Below are 20,138 nucleotides of genomic sequence, written 5' to 3' on the forward strand. Positions count from 1 at the left end.
CACAGGGTCTTGCCTCCCTTTCCTCTTGGCGCTCCCACGTGCCCTGGCTGCCACGGCCGCAAGCCGCAGCCACTGCGTCAGAACTCACCCCTCACCGGGTCCCGGCTCTGAACAGAGCCCTCTCAGGATGGGATGTCTGCGACGCCTTCCACTAAGCTCTGGAAGACGAGACCAGAAATGCAGACCCTGGCTCCGCCTCGGGCGTGAAGGAACAGGGAGCTGGGATGGCCTTGAAAGGCAGTCGAGGGAGCTGCACCCCGAGATGCGGTGGGGCGAGAGGAGGCCGCTCTCCTGAGACCGCGCCAGGGCCTGCGGACGAGGCGCAAGTTCTCCGCCCGTCCAGGGCTGGGCAGCCCTGGCTCTCGGGTCACCTGCTGCTGGGGTCGGCCTCATGGGGACCACTGGCTTCTGCTTTTCTAGCATTTAAGGACACTCTCGCCTGGATGATCGAGGGTGAGACTCAAAGGACACGGTACATCATTTTTAAATAACTTTATAATTTCCTGATGGATTTAGTTTGTGAATAAAAAAGAAAAAAATGAACAAAGTGTTTACAGTAATTATCAAGGCCAAGTTGAATGTAGCACAATTCTTCGTACATCACCCCATCAGTACCGCAACTCCAGCAGGACACACGCACAGCTGAAGGCAGCGGCGCACTGCGCCAGGAACTCAAGCTACACGGGGCAGGGCCCAGGCCCCTGGGCCCCCGCTGAAGCTGGCACTTCTCTTCTGGAGCCCGGGGCGAATCTGGCCCAGCCCGGACATCCGGATGTGCGAGGCAGGTCCAGGGCTGGTCCTGCAGTGGGGCGGGCAGGCCAGACAGGCGGTGTGGCGCCCTCGCCAGGCCCGGCTGCACCTCTGGCGGCGCGATGCTGGTGTGGTGTGTGGGGCCCAGAGGGCCGGCTCTGGCCCAGGTGCAGATTCTGCCTTCAGCACGGTTCACATCCCTTCCTGACCACGGCATCTCTGGGGCCGAGAGAGCGAGCCCTGGCCCGGGAGATCTGGGGCCTAAAAAGCTCACAGGGAAAGAACCTAGGGCCTGAAGCCAGAAGGAACTAGATGGGAGGGCGCGTCGTCCCGCCTGGACTGCAGGCTCCAGGCTGGCTGTGAGTGGCCGTCCTGGACGGGCCACTGGATGATATAGCACCAAGTGGGCAGGAGGGAGGCCCTGCGGCCCGCCAGGTGTGGGCTTTGGGCTCCAGCCCCGGTTACCAGAGAGTATTAGGCACACTGAGCTGGGGCCGACGTGGGGACGGTGGTTCTGGGGCAACAAGCTGAAACCTCTACCAACAGGTCCCGAGGACGGATAGGAAAGTCCTGGCACACCTGAGTCTCTGAGCCCCTAAATTTGCATTCCTTTTACTCAGAAATTGTCTCTCTCCCCAGGCAGCCACCTGCCCGGGGTGTGCTCACTGTGTTTCCCAAGCTGCTAGCCCAGCTGCCACCTCTGCCAGCTTGGGGGGGGGGGAGTGCGGCTGCCCCATAGCTTGAATTCCTTTGTTAACATGACATTGGTTTTCAGTTTTAAAACAAAGCTCTTTAACTTTTCAGTTCTACAACTACTTTTTAATATTTTAATAATCTCAATAATGGACACGACATAACTGCCCCAGTTCTCTGAGTAACACAGACAATATCGACAAGCAGAGAGACAGAAGAAGAGGTGAGATGGGAGGAAAACCCGCTCCCCAAATCAGTCCCTAAACCACTTCTCCCCCCGAGTCAGGAGGAGAAATACCTACGACAGGGTCACAACACTCGCCAAACACAATGGGAAAAATCAGGAGACACTTGGTTAGTTTTGACACTAAAAAGTTTGGAAACAGTTTTTGCTTAAAAACAGTGGGTAAGGACAGCCATTTTGTTCAGAAGGATTTCCACGCACACGTTTCTTGCCTATGTGTTCCCTTAGTTCACATGGGGACTCCAGGTTCTCTTGGAAACATTGCTTTGAGCAGTTCGAGTCCCTCCCTGAGAAGCCCCAGGGTGGGCCCTGCAGGCTCCACAGGGCGGCTGCTGCTCTGCGGTCTGTCTCTTCTTGTCCCTCTCCCACAGCTCTGGACTCCTGCAGGGGACATGAGGTTGGGGGCACACACGCAGTCTCCTGTGCTGCTGACGTGGGCTCTGCTGGCACCCAGGAAATGCCACCAGAGGGCTGACTCTTCCCACAAAGACCCAAGAGTGGCCTGTGCTTCCGAAAGGTGGCCAGGCGGGGCGGGATGGCTCCAGGAAGAGCAGGACTCTCTAGCGGCAAATCCAACTGCCGACTGATGGGGTGCTTGGAAAGTTATATTTTGCGGTGACATGGTTTCCTTCACAACCCTGACCTTAACAGGGGAGGGACAACCTTGCCAGCTGACGAGGGCTTTGTGATGCCTTCCCCCTCCTCTTCTCTCACTCTGGGCAGAGGGTGAGCCCATGGGCTCGTCGTGGAAAGCCAGACGGACTCTAACTGACCAGACTAGCACGTCCCACTGCCACCACAGACACTGGCGGGGCCTTGGGCCCAGCCTGCTAGACTGCTATGTCTAAAGCCCGAGTATGAGCAAGAGAGAGATGACCTGGATCTTGATTGTAAGGTGCAAGGACAACGGCTAGAGCTGAGATGAATTTGGGAATTCTCATTCATATTTCTGAATACGTTAAAGCCCATTTAAAATCTTTCCCATTTCAAATGGTATCCAAGTCCTTGCAAATTTCAATTAAGATACTTCATCAGTAACTCAATGGGCACCTGGGACAGAGGTCTAGGAGATGAGAAACTTACACTGTACTTCTTCAGTCACTGGCCCCGGGCTGGGTCGTACCCACTCTTCTCGCCCTGTTTATGACGACCTTGATTTGGGGGTGTTTCTTGAGGCGCTAAAGGGCAAGGAGAATGGAAGAGTGGAATGGGGGAATGGGGGAGTTAGGGGGATTGTAAGCATCCAGCAGTGAGTTTTCAAGGCTCCCTACTATCAGTAGCAGTTAAGCAACCTTGTGAAACCATGGGTACCAGAGGAGGGCCATGGAGTGACAAGTCCTAGTGTGATCAGAGCTGTGTCCAACGGATGGTCCAGACTGAATAAGGTGCTCGGAACGCTAGAAACTGCACTGACTTTGCTCCTGTGACACAAAGGCAGGACATGTTTGCCATGAAACTTTAGCCAAATAGTCCCTGAATCATTTGAGATACCAGATCAGAGTTCAAGAAGGATCAAGAGCTTCCCTGCTGCTCACAGAGCCCAGAGATGTCTGTTCCAAGAATTTTCCTTCTCAGAAGCACTTGTCACAAAGGGCTTCCATAAGTTTTCTGGAGTAGAAGTAATGGGGGAGGGTGAAACGAGAGAAGGAAGGAGGTGCAGTGACAGTCACACGCTGCATGGGCAACGGCGCAGGTGCTGTGCCTGACAACATGGGCCAGATTAGGGAGGGGGAGACCTGCCTGAAGTTGTCCCTGCCAGACTAGCTGCAGGACAGCAAGCCCGGGCTGGGCCAATCCTTCAGGCACGGCCTACCCTGCTCTCTGTTCTGCCGAAGCCCTGTGAAGGCTGTTGTCACGCCTCAGTTCTTTATGTCATGGTGGACACAGTGAGACTCTAATACCCTGTCCAGCAACTCCCCTCAGAAGATGTGAGTGTCTGGTGGGCTTCTGGTGGCAGAGGTGGTCAAAGGGGTGGTAGATGTGGGTTAGGTGGTCTAGTTCTTGGGACCTGATTATTCACGATGGCCACTGTCTATGCTTGGGAAAAACGCCCTTCAAAGTGCCAACACCTTCAACTGGGTTTAGTCCACGAGGCTCGTGCAGATGTGTAGGGAGTGGCCTCCCACAGCCCCCTAAGGGTAATAACAGCAAACAGCAAAAATCCTCAATTACCAAATGGTACCCCATAGGCAATGAGGCAACTGGGCCCCTCAAACCTATCAATTTCCTTGTCATTATCGATGAGAAATGCTGACTTATGAAAGACTTTTCTAGAATGATACCTTATATTAAGGTGGGGGAGGGGAAGGATGTGCTTGTCACTGCTTTGACTCAACCAGGCATGCCTCCTGGAAGCCACGACACCGCTCCCTCACTGAAGAGACTTTCAAGAATGGATGCCTAACATGGTGACTTGTGCACAGTAGGCATTTCGCAAATACCATCTGGGTCAAAGAACAGAGAAAGGAATGTGTGGGATAAGGAACCTTCACTGTGCCAGAAGAAGGTTCCAGGCATACATGAGGCTGGTTCTGAGAGGGCAAGCCAAGAGCAAGGCTGAAAGGGCGCGAGAGGGATCTTCAACCTTAGCCCCTGCCAGGCTGCAGGAGTGCGGGCCTGGGTGCCACAGGGCAGGCGGCATCCCAGAGACATTCAGGGGAAGTCAGCCTGAGCCTGAGGAACCTTCTAGAGGGGCAATGCTGCAGGCAGGGATGACGGGGCCTTGCATGTCAAACCCCTTTTCTCTTTCCGTTGACATTTTATTTAACAACTAATATGGTAAGGTCAAGGTCTTGCACAGAAAGACTGGGGTCACTGCTCCCACTGTCTTGACAGCTAGCTGAGGGGTAGAGCGAGGCCGGGCAGAGGCCCAGTCCTGGGGGAGGAGAAGGGTGAGGCCTCTGCCCCGGCTCCCCATACAAACGTCACCCATGGGGAGGAAGCAGACAGACTGTGAGAGGAGGTGGTTTCTCTTTGTCCCTATTCACTCTGTCCCCACTCTCTCTTTTTCTAATACTCTTTCTGAGATTTTTTTCTGCCCTTTAGGAGAAAGCACCTATTGCGATATTGGAACACTCAGCTCTCCGGTCCAGTGTGAGGCATTCTCTCAACCTGCTGAACTCCAAGGAGATTCCAGGCTTTGTTCTCATGACAAAGGACAGGAGGAGAGAGGGCTCTGTGCCCAAGCCCCTGTAGGGCAGAGCCACCAGCTTCTGGTCCCCACTGTCGATGACTGGATGGCAGCTCTTCAGAGAGACTCGGCTGTTGACCCACCTTGGACATCCAGAAAATCAGTGTAGAGACCACATCAAAAGCAGAAAGATGGAGGAAGATGACAGATTAGAAACGGTGCCGGAGTCACACTTCTTCAAGTGAGCAAGATGGGACGCCGTGTGCAGTGTTGGGTGCCAAGAAGGCTCTGGGCGCCTGTTCCTCACAGTTCTCCCTTCCTGGCTCCCTGGCCGCCCGGCTTGGGCTTCTCCGCACAGCAGGGTCAGGAGGACTCTTCCAGCGCGCTGACCACCTGCTCCAGGATGTCGGGACAGTGATCTGCTATCTGCTGGAGAATGGCATTGGCAAACTCCTGAAGTTCTGCATTGTCCCGTTCACCTTTTTCTAGCTCATTCTGCAGCTGAAAGGGAAAGGAGAGATGGATTTCAGGTAAAACAAAGCAATTCTATTTGTACTGAGTTAAAAATTATTGTTCATCAGTAAAGAAATGACACAGAGAAGCACTATCTATGTGAAATCTCCCTGCATCAAAATTAATCACAAGAAAAGTGTACAAATATCAAATTTTTCTTTATGAAAATGAGGCCCAAAAGCTGGTCACCTGCAGAGTAGGGCCCTCAGCCCAGCCTCTCACTCTGAGTGGAGCGTTCCCGCCGATGGATGCGGCTCGCACACAGGGTGGGACAGGGCGTGGTGACCTCGGCTAGGATCTGAACCCTGCGGAGTGGCGTTGGCACTGGGAAACGTACAACTTAGAGGACTTCTCCATTTGCTGAGTACCACTTTCATTCAGTACATTAGACTACCCCTGTCTTAGGCCTGCTAATTTAGCTAAAAAGATTACTTTGAGAAACATAAAATGGTCCCTTTTTTAGAAGTAAGTATATTTCTAATTTCCTGTTGTTTCTAATACCTTCTTTAACATTCCTTCAGGCATTTTAACCAACATTTATTGAGTGCTACTGCGTGCAAGGTGCTGAATGGCGAACAGGTTTGGTCCTTGCCCTGAAGGCGCATTCAGGTTAAGGGAGGCGACATACATATGTAAACAGACACCCAGCATAGCAACAATCACTATTTCGTCCTGGATGAGTCCGAGAAGCTGTTACTGGAGGTGATCTGGGTCTTGAGAGCTGAACAGGAGTGTCTGAGACATAAACACAGAAGAGGTTTTGAGCAGAAGAGACCAGTGCATGTGCGTGGAGCCGGGAAAGACTTGGCACAGACCTCAGGAAGAGGGGAACGTTCAGGACAGCTGTAGCACACGGGAAGGGATTGGGTGGAGAATGACAAGAAACAGAGCTGAAAAGTCGCAATAGGACCAGACTGTGTATTTAAAGCCTGGGACCTCAGATTTAATCTGGTTCAAAAACCAAAACTTAAAATAAAACAACAAAAAAGGAAGTCCCCTAAGAATTTTTAAACAGTACAGTGGCTCAATCACCTTCACTTTCTTAGAAGATAACTCAGAAGATAAGGAAAGAGGTTAGATTGGTAGAAGGGAGGTTACTGTTCCCAGCCCAGGTGGGAGTCAGGGAGGGCTAAGACCGAGGAAGGGCCCAGGAGGATGGTGAAGACACATGCATCTGAGACTTCTCAAAAGCAGGAGTGACAAGAGGTGGAGTGAGGGAGAATGGAGGATAATTTTTGATGATTCTAACTGGAGAAATTGGACAAATAAGGCTGAAAATACAGGAACCAAAGCAGCTTTTAAGGAATAAAGGAGGAAAATTAAAAATTGAGTACAGTGTATAGTTAAGAACATAGGCTGTGGAGTTAGGCAGCCTGGGTTTCAGTGTCAGCTCTGCCAATTATTAGTTTATGTGACCTTGACCTCTCTGGGCCTTGGTTTCATCTGTATAATGGGGCAAAAACAACACTTACAGAGTTGTTTTAGGGATTTAATGAGACAGTCATATAAAGTACGGTACAATGTCTGACACATGGAAAAACCTTGATAAATGTTGGATGTTAAAATTATTGTTCTTGATGTTATTAAATGGATAAGATCACCCAGAAAGAGCACATAAACTGAAAAGCAAAGAGAACCAAGTTTTGATTCCACTGCTGTTAGCATCCAGATGCTCTGAGCCAAGAATTAGCATGGTGTTTCTTCAAATATATCAAAGAGTTAGAAATAGGCCTAGCAATCTCCCTTTTGCTAAAAGTTGACTAAAAGATCAGGACATTCAAGGGCTAGATTTAAACTGAAGTCTGGCTGTGTCGCACGAATAAGAATCTCTTAAATGGGGAAAGCCTGGAGACCAGGTGCCTTGTAAATCTGCTGCTCGGAAAACCCAGAAATCCTGCCAAGTGAAAAGGCTACAAACCCTCAAGTCTCTGCAGTGTCAACCACGCAAAGGTAGAAGGCTGTGGGGCTGGGTTGCTTCAGTTTCCCACCTCAATCTTTCCCAGGAATATTCTAGACAACTGGGTTTATACTCTTAGCCAGGTCTCTGCACTTCACTCTTTACAAGTCACATATTTATTTCCCACAAAATATTTGGTATTATCATTTGGGTTCTGTTATATTAAGGAGATAATCATGAGGTTATGATGGATACACATGTTAGTTAGTTTAATAACATTTTGTCAGGATTTCTCCCTGATTTAGAAAGTGCTATAAAAATAATGTAAAAAATTGGAAAAGAAAGAAAAGCACCGAGAAAAAAAATTGCCTATAATATTGCCATTATCTTATATTTTGTCATATATTCTTTGGGACTTTGTTTTAATATATACACATACCTTCTAGAAACAAAATGGCCATCATATTATATAGATTACTTGTTAACTGATTTTTTTTTCACTTAAAAGTCTACTGTAAATACATTTCCAAACCAAATCCCAGAGGCTGTTTCAGAATTTGATAATTGTTTCCAGAATTTGTCCTGAGGTATAAATATATAAGAAGAACCAGAAAAATACCTTAAAGGAAGAAGAACCATGTGAGACTTGCTCTACCAGATAGTAAAACATACTATAAAAGTATACCAATTAGAAGAGGATTGTATTGATAACACTAATCAGTGGAATTTAGAATATTCTCAGGAAGCATTTGAAATCATTGAACTGTATTAAGTCAACTGTGCCCATCTATGGCTGGATTCCTGCTCATAACATATATCAATATAAATTTCAAACTGGTTAAAGATTTAAATTTAAAAACTATACCTTGAAAGTACTAGAAGTAAATTTAGGAACATATTTTTATAATCTTGGGCTAGGGAACAGGTAAGTGCTTTTTATTTGGGGGAGGAGAGAGTAAATGCTTTTAAATTCAGAAATCATAAAAAAAGGCAAATCTGACTATACAGAAATTTAAAACGTCTGCGTGGAGACAGAGAAATAGAAATTAAATTAAGGCTGGGCATGATGGCTCAAGGCCTGTAAACCAACACTCTGGGAGGCCGAGGAGGGAGGATAGCTTGAGGTCAGGAGTTTGAGACCAGCCTGAGCAAACAAGACCTCATCTCCACTAAAAGTAAAAAAATTTAGTTTGGTGTGGTGGTATGCACCTGTAGTCCCAGCTACTCAGGAGGCTGAGGCAGGAGGATCACTTGAGCCCAGGAGTTTGAGGTTGCAGTGAGCTGAGATGACACCACTGTGCTCTAGTTGGGGTGGCAGAGTGAGACAAGAAAGGAAGGAAGAAAGAAAAAAACATTAAATTAAAATACAAGTGATGGTTTGGAAAACAAGAGAAGATACAAAAAGACAAATGACAGACATCAGTGTAGTTCGAACTGGCGCTGTAAGCCTAAATATCTAATAGAAAAACAGGCAGAAGACATGAACAAAAAACTCACAGAAGAAATACAAATGGGTAATAAGAACATAAAAGATACTCAACCTCAATAATTAAGGAAATACAAATTAAACAAGATAGGTTTATTTTTCCCCCCATCACATTGGCAAAACTTTCAAAGACTGTGGACAATCAGTGTCAGTAAGGGATTAAGGAAGTGGGTACTCTTAAACAACACTGGTGGGAATATAGGCTGGTGAAGAATTTGGTCTCATTAACCAAATTTAATTGTATATACCCTTTGACCATGTTTACTAAGGCAATTTGTAAGAGCCAAAATTTATTAACAACCTCAGTGTCAACACTGAGGTTGGCCAACAAGAGGCCAAGAGAGAGCTATATATTTGGACCTAAAAACATTTTAAAATATACACACACATGCATGGGCCTACACACAAAAATAAATACAATGTACAGAAGGAGAAACACAAAACTATTAAGTGTGGTTAATTTGAGTGGACAGAAGAAGGAGTTTCAATTTTACCGCATATGTTTCTGTACTGTTTGATTTAACACCACAAGCAACATACGTTTTGCAGTAAAAAATATAAATACAAATATGGGTAATGCAAATATCCTTCAAAACTGCATGCATTTTTAAAGGCATATTTCTAATATTCTAAAACTTTGAGAAGGGCTGAATGGAAATATATAGAATATCCACTCAAAAAGTATTGACTGACTGGCCAATAAGAAGGAAAGGAGCTCTGGTGCATGCTATATTATGTAAAGTATATGAAACATTGTGCTAAGTGAAAGACACCAGTCACAAAGGACCACATATTGTGTGATTTTCTTCTTATGAAATCTCAGACTAGGCAAATCCAGAGTCAGAAAGTAGATGAGTGGTTGCCTGGGGCTGGGGTGGGATGGGGAAATGGCAGTGACTGCTGATGGGTAGGAGTTTCTTTTTGGGGTGATAAAAATGTTGGAAAATTGATTATGGTGATGGTTTCACAACTCTGAGAACACACTAAATCTACTGAATTGTACACTTCAGATGAGTAAATTCTATGGTATGAGAATTATATCTCTATGCAACTGGAAAAAAAATTGACTGAGCACTCTATGCAAAACACTGTGCAGTAAATGCCCACACAGTAAGTAGTAGAGGTAAACGCTACTGCCTTTGGTTTGGGCAGGAAGAAGAAGAGGGAGGGGAATTTCTTGAAGAATGTGGCGGCTGACAGTAGAGGACAGAAAAAGTGTCATTTCACACAGAAAAACAGTAAAAGCTGAGGAATGGGGTGGGAAATGCACTTGGCTATTCACTGTGGCTCAGGAACACAGGAGTCCCAAATCTGGACAAGCAACCCCAGCCCTGCGAGAGTGACAAAAGGCCCGGGCTGGCCAGGCTTGGGCACTACCCTCAGAGGCCCCCCATTCCATTACACCATTTCAGTGAAGCCACACCCAGGGCACTGTGTTCCGTTTCTGACACCCCATTACCAGAAAGATGGAGACAAACTGGAATAAGTTCAAAGAAAAATGGCAGGCATGACTGAGAAGCTGAAAGGATTTTTTTATGAGGCAGGATTAGAAGAACTAAGTATGTAGACCTGAACTAAGTAAAATCCAAGGGCATGGAACGTGGCTATTACCTACAAATGCCAGGAGGCGTAAACAAAAGGGGAAGAGTGATTTAGCACTGTAGGAGGACAAAGTGAAGCTGGAAGCAGGGGAGTAAGATTAGGGGACAGAGGAAGACTGAAAGGCATGCTTTTCCCAAGGCCCAGTGGCTGGTTTGTCAGGGAAAAGGTGTCTAAAAATCGAAAATCAAATTAAAAAGTTTAGAGAAAATCAAAAAGTTTAGGGAGGGAAGTATTCCTTTGTAGCTGGAGCTGCTCTCCATCGGGTAGGTCTTTTTCTGTTCTCCAGAGATTACACATGGTTTGCGTTTTATCTGAAAGCAGTGTTAAATGTGGGCATGGCTGAGCAGGGAGAGGTTTCATTGGTACTTGATCCATTATATGCCAAAATTTCTTGAAAAAAATCTCAAAGATCTCAAAGATCAACCTCTCTTGTGAAACTGGAATTACTTTTAAAACGAGGACTTCTATTTTGATTTCAAAGCTCTGTTCATTCTGAAGTCAAAAGAGTACAAGAATTTGTTGTTAAAACTTTTAGATCACTTAGGGGCAATGTGAAGTGACCAAACTAAAAACTTAGACATATGTATTATACAGCAAGGGTATGAAAACAAATCTTGAAATGGATTAGTACCTCATTATTTTAAAATAAAGTAGTCCCCTCTTATCCGCAGTTTTGCTTTCCCTTGTTTCAGTTATCCGCAGTCAACTATAGTCCGAAAATATTAAATGGAAAATTCCAGAAATAAATAATTCTTAAATATTAAATCACATGCCATTCTGAGTATTGTTACAATTGTTCTATTTTATTATTAGTTACTGTTAATTTCTTACTGTGTCTGATTTATAAATTAAACTTTACCACAGCTATGTATGTATAGGAAAAAACTTAGTATATATAGAGTTTGGTACCATCTGTGGTTTCAGGTATCTACCCCCACAATAAGGGGGCTGCTGTGTGTCTTCAGCACATGAATCACATGTAAGAAAGGAAGTTTTTGTATGGCTCTGCAATGCTATGGATTCTATGGATATGTTGGGAAAGGCGTATTCTAGATTCTGAAACGTAGCAGATTTCACTCAAGGTATTCTTGCTCCCTCCTACCCTTGCCCAACACCCACAGCCCTCTCACACGCTCCTTCCTCTTGCCTTCTCTTCAGGAAAGGCCCCTTTAGGCTTAAAACCAGAAAAGAATTTCCCAAAGAATATAAACATGTAATATTTGGGATTTCATGAAAATGCTTATTACATCCTAGTTACAATGAATTAATTCTTTCTCTCTCCCTCTTTTCCTTTCCTTAAGGCTACAAATCCAAACTTAGTAGATGTAAGATGGAGTAATCAAGAAGATTTTCCATTTCTTATTCTCCTTTCTAATATTAGCAGTCTAATTCCACCACTGCAAGTATGACAGTGAAAAATACTGTTGCCTTGTTTTTCTTAGAAACACCATAATTGTAGGTAGCACATAAGTTTACACGATCACCTCTCTAGATATAAAGATGCAATTTTCTGTGTATGGATTTAAAGCTTTGCATCTAAAGACAAACAACAACAAAACACCTAAAACACTTCCAAAGTAAAACCATTTTCACTAAACTGGAAAACAAGTTTGTTCCCATAAGTCCTGCCAGACTTTTTATAGCTTTAGCGTGAAGCCGCACATCCCAGCACCTGGTCTCCTCTATACAGAGTATCTACAACAAAACGCACCTCAGGATTTTGTGAAAAGGTCCCTTTCACCACACCTTAATTTAACTGAGATACTCTGGAGGAAGGGACTACTGTTGGAATGACAAATGTACAGGCACGTACCTCCAGGAGAGAAATATATTATAGGATCACACGCTCTGCTAAAGGAAGAGGGACTTGGACACGTGGATCAGGACGGCCACGAGTCCTGCTGCTTCAGACATCCTGCTTGTGGGACTCACTGCTCTCGGTGGCAAAGGGCGCTGGTCACAAGGGCTCAGCCCTGTTTAATGTGGGGGCAACCTGGGAGTCTGAGGAAATTAAGGTAACTCCACCTGGGAAATATCCTGCCTCAAAAGGACCCCATGATGTTCCCGGCTCCTTCCTCTTCTCCAGGCTGGCACGGCTCCCTGCCTGCGCTGCAGCCACCTCTTAGGCCTTGTCCCATGAGCAAACTCGCTTTCTAGCCCCTCCCCTCCCCTGGCCTTTCACAAAGGCTTCTGGGGACTACTTGAACACTGCCCTTCCTGAAAAGGCTCTGAATCTGCATTTCTCTCAAGCTGGTAGCAAATTTTCTCTTCCTTTCACCAAACTTCCCAAAAGAAATAATCTACATTTGCTGCTTGTTTCTCATTCCTTCCTCAGTGCCTAAGAACTTAGTTTTTGCTGTCTTACTGAAATTGCTCTCTCAAAAGATCACTAAAGACCTCTATATTGAAAAGTATAAAATATTAGAGAAATTAATAACTTAAATGGAGGGATATAACATGAATCAAGGATTGGAAGACTCAACATTTTAAATGTGTTAATTCTGCCCACACTAACTACAGAGTCAATGCAATCCAAAGCCAAGACTTGGCGGCTGTGTGTGGAAACTGACAAGCTGACTGCAAAGTGTAAGTGGCAATGGAAACAGCCAAGAACAGCCAATCTGATCTTGAAGAACGAAGTTATAAGACTGTTGCTATCTGGAAGAAGAATATTACTGTAAAGCAATGGTCATTAGCACACACACTACTGGTATGAGAACAGACATGCAGACCAATGAAACAGAAAAGAGAATCCAGAAAAAACTTTATACACGTGGCTGCTTGATTTGTGACAAAGAGGGTATAACTGTGCAGTGGGAAAAGTACGGTCTCTCTGATAAATGGGGGGCGGGGAGGAGCTGTATGCAAAACATAGCCCTACCAGTATTTTGATCTCAACCTCACACCATACATAAAATGAATTCCTAAGGAATGACAGATGGAAATGTGAATGGTAAAACAAAATATTTAAAAGGAAACACAAGAGACAATCTTTAGGAAATGCAAAGATTTCTTAAACAGAACAAAAAAAGCACTAACCATAAGGGGAAAAAAATTGATAAATTAGACCTATATTAAAATTAAGGATGTGTTTTTCTTAAAAGATACACTTGTAGAAGGCTGAAGCAGGACCCACACCTTTCACCTCTCACAAAAATCAACTCACGCTGGATAACAGACTTAAACCTAAGGTATGAAACTATTAGAATTCTAGAGGAAAATGTTGGAAACACTCTCCTAGACATCGGCCTTAGGCAAAGAATTTATGAAGAAGATCCCAAAGGCAATCACAGCAGCAACAAAAATAAATAAGTGGGACATGATCAAACTAAAAAGCTTCTGCATGCTGAAAGAAATAGTCATGACAGTAAACAGACAATCTACAGAATGGGAGGAAATTTTCGCATCCACATGTCTGATAAGGGGCTGATAACTAGAATCTACTTAGAATTCACGAAAATCAGCAAGAAAAAATCAAACAACCCTATCAAAAAGTGGGAAAAGGACATGAACAGAAACTTTTCTAAAGAAGACAGAATAATGGGTAACAAACATATGAAAAAATGCTCAACATCTCTAATCATCAGGGAAATGCAAATCAAAACTATAATGAGATATCACTTATTTCCAGTAAGAATGGCCTTTATCAAAACGTCCCAAAACAATAGATGTTGGTGTGGATGTGGAGAGAGAGGAACACTCCTACACTGCTGGTGGGACTGCAAACTAGTTCAACCTCTGTGGAAAGCAATATGGAGATACCTTAAAGTGATACAAGTGGATCTACCATTTGATCCAGCAATCCCATTACTGGGCATCTATCCAAAAGATCCAATGACACTCTACAAAAATGATACCTGCACTCGAATGTTTACAGCAGCACAATACATAATAGCAAAGCTGTGGAAACAACTCAAGTGCCCATCAATTCATGAGTGGATTAATAAAATGTGGTATGTGTATACCATGGAGTACTATTCAGCTCGAAGAAACAATGGTGATATAGCACATCTTATATTTTCCTGGATAGAGCTAGAACCCATATACTAAGTGAAGTATCCCAAGAATGGAAAAACAAGCACCACATATACTCACCAGCAACAAACTAGTATTAACTGAGCAGCACCTAAGTGGACACATAGGAACTACATGAATTGGGTATTGGGTGGGGGGAGGGGGGAGGGGGCGGGTATATACATACATAATAAATGAGATGTGCACCATCTGGGGGATGGTCACGCTTGAAGCTCAGACTTGTGGGGGAAGAGGGGGCAAGGGCATTATTTGAAACCTTAAAATTTGTACCCCCATAATATGCTGAAATAAAAAAAATTATAAAAAAATGATACCAATAAGAGAGTGAAAGGCAGCTCACGGATTAGAGAAGATACTTGCAATGCATATATCTGATGAAGGATTCATATTCAGAATGTATGAAAAACTCCTATAAATCAGTAATGACAATAAAAATTAACAATAAAAATGGGCAAGAGACTTAAACAGATACTTTGCAGAAGAGTATGTTGAAATGGCTAACAAACACATAAAAAGGAGTACAGTCTCATTAGCCATACCCAGTAGAATGGCTAAAATTTAAAAAGACAGACAACACCAAGTGCTGGCAAGGAAGTGGAACCACTTGACCTCTCCTACATTCCTAGTGGGAATATAAATTGGCACAAGCACTTTGGAAAAATATTTAGCAGTATCTACTAAAGTTGAACATATGTATACCCTATGACTGAACTTATAGGTGTATGTAAATTCACCAGAAGACACAGACAAGAATATCCATGGCAGCACTATTTGAACAACCCAAATGTCCACCAGTAATTGAATGATAAACTGTGGCATGCTCATAGAATGGAATATCATGTAGCATGAGAATGAATGAACTATACGCATAACAAAACAGATGCAGTTCATCAACATGATGTGGAATTAAAGAAGCCAGATACAAAGGAGCCCACATAGGATGACTCCAGGTATGTAAAGTCAAAAATCAGGCAGAACTAATCAGAGGGGTATGAAGTCAGGTGACCCTGGAGGATGGGGAGTGACTGGAAGGAAGATTAAAGGGGCTTCTAAGGTGCTGGTGGTGTCCTGCTGCTTGTTCCAGGTGTTTGCCACATGAGTGTGTAAAGATTCACTGAGCTGTAATTGTGATTTGTGTACTTTTCTGTATGCATGGTATATTTTGAAACTTAAACAAAACACCTCCAAACACTAATCCCCCCAAGATTACATACCTGCCCGGGATCTAAGGGTCCTTACTTGCGTCTGGCCCTGACAATACTTCCTTCTAACCTTCTCCCCTCCTGAGGCCACACCACCCATATTCTGTGGGCTCTCCTCTGCCTGTCCCCACACTTCCTTCCTGTCCTCATGTCACTCCTCCTCTTCCCGCTCACTCCCACACACGCAGGTCTAAGGAGACTGTCCACTGTTCTTCCTCTTAGATCTTCAGCCTGGGTACCTTTGTCTACCTTTAGCTTTAAAGGGAGGTAAAAATAATAGCAGCTAACTTATTGGTTAGTTTCTTTCAATTTATTTCTTTTGAGGTAGGTATTTGTTCTTTGAAAAAAAAAATTTATCACAGAAAATCTCAAATGCACATCAAAGAAAATAGTGCAATAACCCTTCCATGCCCATCATCTAAATTTAACCATTTTGAAGGCAGGTCACATAGTTTTAACTGTAGCTCCCTCTCTCTGCTGAGTTTCAGACTCACATTTTCCAGAGCCTGATAAACATCTCTTTGTGAATGTCTGATTACACATCAAACCATACTGATCATACTATGTAGCAAATGTTCTTTCACCTAATAATTACTAATTGTAATTTTTCATGTGATTAGATATTCTTCTAAAGCAATTTTAATGGGTTGCATTATAATTCATTTTATGTATCTATCATTTATTTAACAAATTTCATTAGAAATTTAGTTTGTTTTCAAGTTTTTATTACTGTAAATATTAACATACTGAATTTTCCTGTATATACATTTTTACATGTCTATGATTATTTTCTTAAAATTACTGCGCCAAAGGGTAAGACATGTGACCAAACCATTCTAGAATAGTTGTATTAATTTTCAGGATGTGAGCAACACAGAAGGGTGCCTATTTCCCTACTCTCTCAATATACTGAAGACACAAACAAATGAACCTCAACCTTCCAAAAATGACAGGGCTGTTTTCATTTGTAGTTCTTTTCATTTGTAGTGAAGCCACAAATCAAAGCAAAACATTTAAAAACGTATTTATTGGCCACTTCTTCTGTGAATTTCCTATTAATGCTCTTTCCAAATTATGTTTCTTCTGATTTACTTTTTCATTTCTGATCTCCTGGTCACAACCCTAGTACAAGCTGTCATATCCTAGCATCTTTTGCTTATTCCAATAGTCTTACAGCACTTCAACCTGGTATGAATGAGAGTGATCTTTCTAAAACATGCTAGGGTGGATTCCCACCTCCCTTTCTAATGTCTTCAGTGATTTCCTACCTACAGAATAGAGTCTATACTTTTTGACAAGGCAGCCACTGTTCCAATTTCATCTCCTGGCATACACTTGTCATTCCCTGTCTTTGCTTTTCCTTTGATTTGGTTCTTTCAACCCAGAGTGTGGGCAAGCTCACCTCCAACACCTTTCTTCTCCATCTTTCTCATCCTTCATGGCAGATTCAATTGCCCCTTTTCTCTGTGAAGCCATCCCTGGTCAGAGGTGAATATTGCTATAATTTTCATTTTGTCTCCTGTTTTAAGAGTTGGCCATATGTTTAATTACCCAATGTCCTGCAAACTCCTTGATGAATTCTTTTTTGTTTACCAATGCCACCTAATAAATGAAATACACATAGTAGACTTTTTGAAAGTGACTGGTTAGTGAAGTAAAGGAAAGATACTAATCTTGGGGAAAAGCCTTGATCACTTTCCAGTGAGCTTGTTAAGATCAAATATGGAGCATCTTCAAATCAAAACAGCCTCAAGACACAGGCCTTTGGTAGGCAGCAGGGCCCATAAACCATGCACCGTAGCGCCCACTCTGTTTAAAGTTCTCAAAAGATGGAATATGGGACAAGTATAAGATACAAAGGTGGCCTCTGGCAGAAATTTTCTGGCTTTTGTCTGCGTAATGTTATTATAATGTATTCTGTTCTTAGTAGCTGTTCTAGCCCTCCTTGAACTCAGAGTAGTAATATGATTTCTAGAGGGAATGGAGCCAAGAATCACAAATACTGCTATTTAGCAAGTCAACCTGAATAGCAGTGTGCGCGGCAGAGGGAAGGAGAGTGGCTCAGCCTCTGCCACTGCCCTGGGAAGAAACAGACAGGAGGCACACACACAAAAAAACTGGAGGTATTTCAGTGACGAGCCTCCACAACCTCACACCAAATGAAAGCATTGTTATGAAGGGCTGGCTATAGGGGAAGCCACCTGAGCCTGCTTCCTGCTTTGGATGTTAGGATAACTGTCAGAAAACAGAGCTGAGAGTATAAAGAGTAAGGAGGTTAGACATGGTGGCTCATGCCTGTAATTCTAGCACTTTGGGAGGCCAAGGTAGGAGGACTGCTTGAGGCCAGGAGTTTGAGACCACCCTGGGCAATATTGTGAGACCCTGTATCTACAAAAAATAGGAAAATTAGCTGGGTATGGTGGCTTGTGCCTGTAGTCCTGCTGCTAGGAGGCTTGAGGTGGAAGGATCACCTAAGAACAGGAGTTCGAGGTTACAGTACCTACAGTCATGCAAGTGTACTCCAGCCTGGGCAGCAGAATGAGACCGTGTCTTAACAACAAAAAAGAATAAGGAACTAACTGGGCTGAATGGAGGAATGTTAGTACAGCTGAGGGATGGGCTGGTTGATGCAGGTAAATTGTCCCAGAAAATTTACTGCTCAGCACAAGTCATGATTTTAGAATAGGTACTGTGTCTCCTTTCCATAGCCAAGGAAAGACAGTAGGGAGAAATCCATGAAATAAGAAATTCTTAAAAGAGAGAAAACAGCTTAGAATTCTGTAGACTTGGCTGGATTTCAAGGTAAACAACTCTGTGTTCACAGTCACAAAGGGTGAGGTGAGGAGAAGATGCACTGGTGGGCACACAGGATGCCTACTGCGGACGCCACTGCACCAGTCTGGCTGTGGCTGGCAGTGACTCAGATTAATTCCTCTCTGCAGATGGTTTGGTGGTGGGCAGGAAATGATATAGAAATCCCTAGTTTGGTTTAAGCAAACAAAAATCTGAACTTGAGGTTTTAATAGCTAGGTCCCAAGCTACACAGGCTAGGAGATCTGAGCAGTAAGTTGGTCTGACCATCAGAGCCTTCTGGATGGGACGGACCGAGTGGAAACGGAGCCCCGTCCTGGCCAGGCCTGGCCTACAGCCCCTGACTTGAATCAGCAGGCTGATACAGAGACATAAAATAACTTCCCAATTAGGGGTTTCAAACAACTGGAAAAAACTGAAATGTATTTTGCCATAATATCTGTTGAACTAAACATAAAACCTATCTGGTTAGAGGAATCTGAAAGCATGATGGATGTTCCTTGCCCAGGTAGTTCTTTTTCTACAGGCATCTGGTCACTTCTTTACTTTGTAGAATCTCTCTAGGACTCAGCACCAGAACAAGCTAAAGTTGCCCTCAAAGGATTTTTCCTACGACTATTTCCCACAGATTAAAATTCACTCCAAAGTCCTCCCTCCCTCCCTCCCTCAAGTCTGCGCTTGCAGCTTGAATCCTCCAGCCTTCCTTCTGGAAGCCCCACTGCCTCCTGCCCCCTCCCTGGGCAGAGCTGAAGCAAGTGCCACCAGGCCCGTGCTCTGCAAGGCGGGCTCAGCGCCGTGGTCACGAAGCTGTTGTGGGGCCTTCCCCTTCTCCCTCTGCTTTGAGATTAATCCCTTTGCCAGACGACGTCTGAATTTGTTTTTATAAGAAGGAAAGACTATTGCTTAGGCCAAAAATAAATAAGATGTTACTATTCTCCCATGACTAACTTTGAACAAATTGGCATCATAAAAACAAGAGTTTAGCTCTATTGGAGTCTGTACACCCAAAGTCAAAGTCCCACTGCCAAACGGTATGATGTTCCACAGGAATCTCCTCAAGACTCAAGTGATACTAAGGAATTTCCTCCTTTCCTTCCCTCATGATAGAAGCATCAGAATAGGAGGAAACCCCAAGCACTTTAAGCCTTGAAGCACGAAAATAATGTCATTACTTCCTGATATTATCAACAACACTTTATGCTTAATATATAGCAGGTACTCATTAAATATTTATTGAGTGAATATTAGCCATATGCCTTAGGGTATTAGATTTTTCAATCTTAGATCATCACATATTTTTACCATTAGTTTTCAAAGGTTAAAAACAAAACAAAAACAAATAAAGAGCTTCTCTGCTTCCCAGCTATGGCACTGAAAACGATGCGGCTGACACTGCTAGTCCCCAGCCCATAAGAAATCAGACAGTTTAGATTCCTCGTGAATCTGTATAAACACAGAGCTCATCACTTACTTTTCCACACTGGTCCCCCACCTGGCCCAGGCAACATCCAACAGTGGAATACTGGCCTGAAAGTGTGGGATCCAAAGGAAGCCAATTCTGAAATTTAGACTCACAGCCTGGAAGGGAGCTACAAGAACTCCCAGTTCCATTCTCTAACCTTACAAGTAAGACAGCCGAGGCCTACAAGTCTGGGTACATAAGTTAGACTGGCAAGATGTGTTTCCTTCAGGAAGACTTACTATGTAGCGTTCATCAACCAGTGGTTAGGACCAAACTCTACTGTCTGCAGATGCACAAACTCTCCACTGAGAAA

General features: G+C 44.0%; 1 protein-coding gene across 13 annotated transcripts in view; it reads right to left on the reverse strand.

The window, feature by feature from the left end:
- Positions 1–477: 477 nt before the first annotated feature.
- ERC1 (ELKS/RAB6-interacting/CAST family member 1) overlaps positions 478–20,138 on the reverse strand; it is a 560,419-nt gene continuing 540,758 nt past the window's right edge. For all 13 annotated transcript variants that reach the window (XM_012747177.3, XM_012747178.3, XM_076007810.1 and 10 more), the window contains one exon: positions 478–5,318. In XM_012747177.3, coding sequence (XP_012602631.1) covers positions 5,181–5,318 — 138 coding nt within the window. In that variant the 3' untranslated portion in view covers positions 478–5,180. The remainder of the gene's footprint in view (positions 5,319–20,138) is intronic.

The sequence above is a fragment of the Microcebus murinus genome, chromosome 10, assembly GCF_040939455.1.
Source record: "Microcebus murinus isolate Inina chromosome 10, M.murinus_Inina_mat1.0, whole genome shotgun sequence".
In the NCBI taxonomy this organism is placed as follows: domain Eukaryota; kingdom Metazoa; phylum Chordata; class Mammalia; order Primates; family Cheirogaleidae; genus Microcebus; species Microcebus murinus.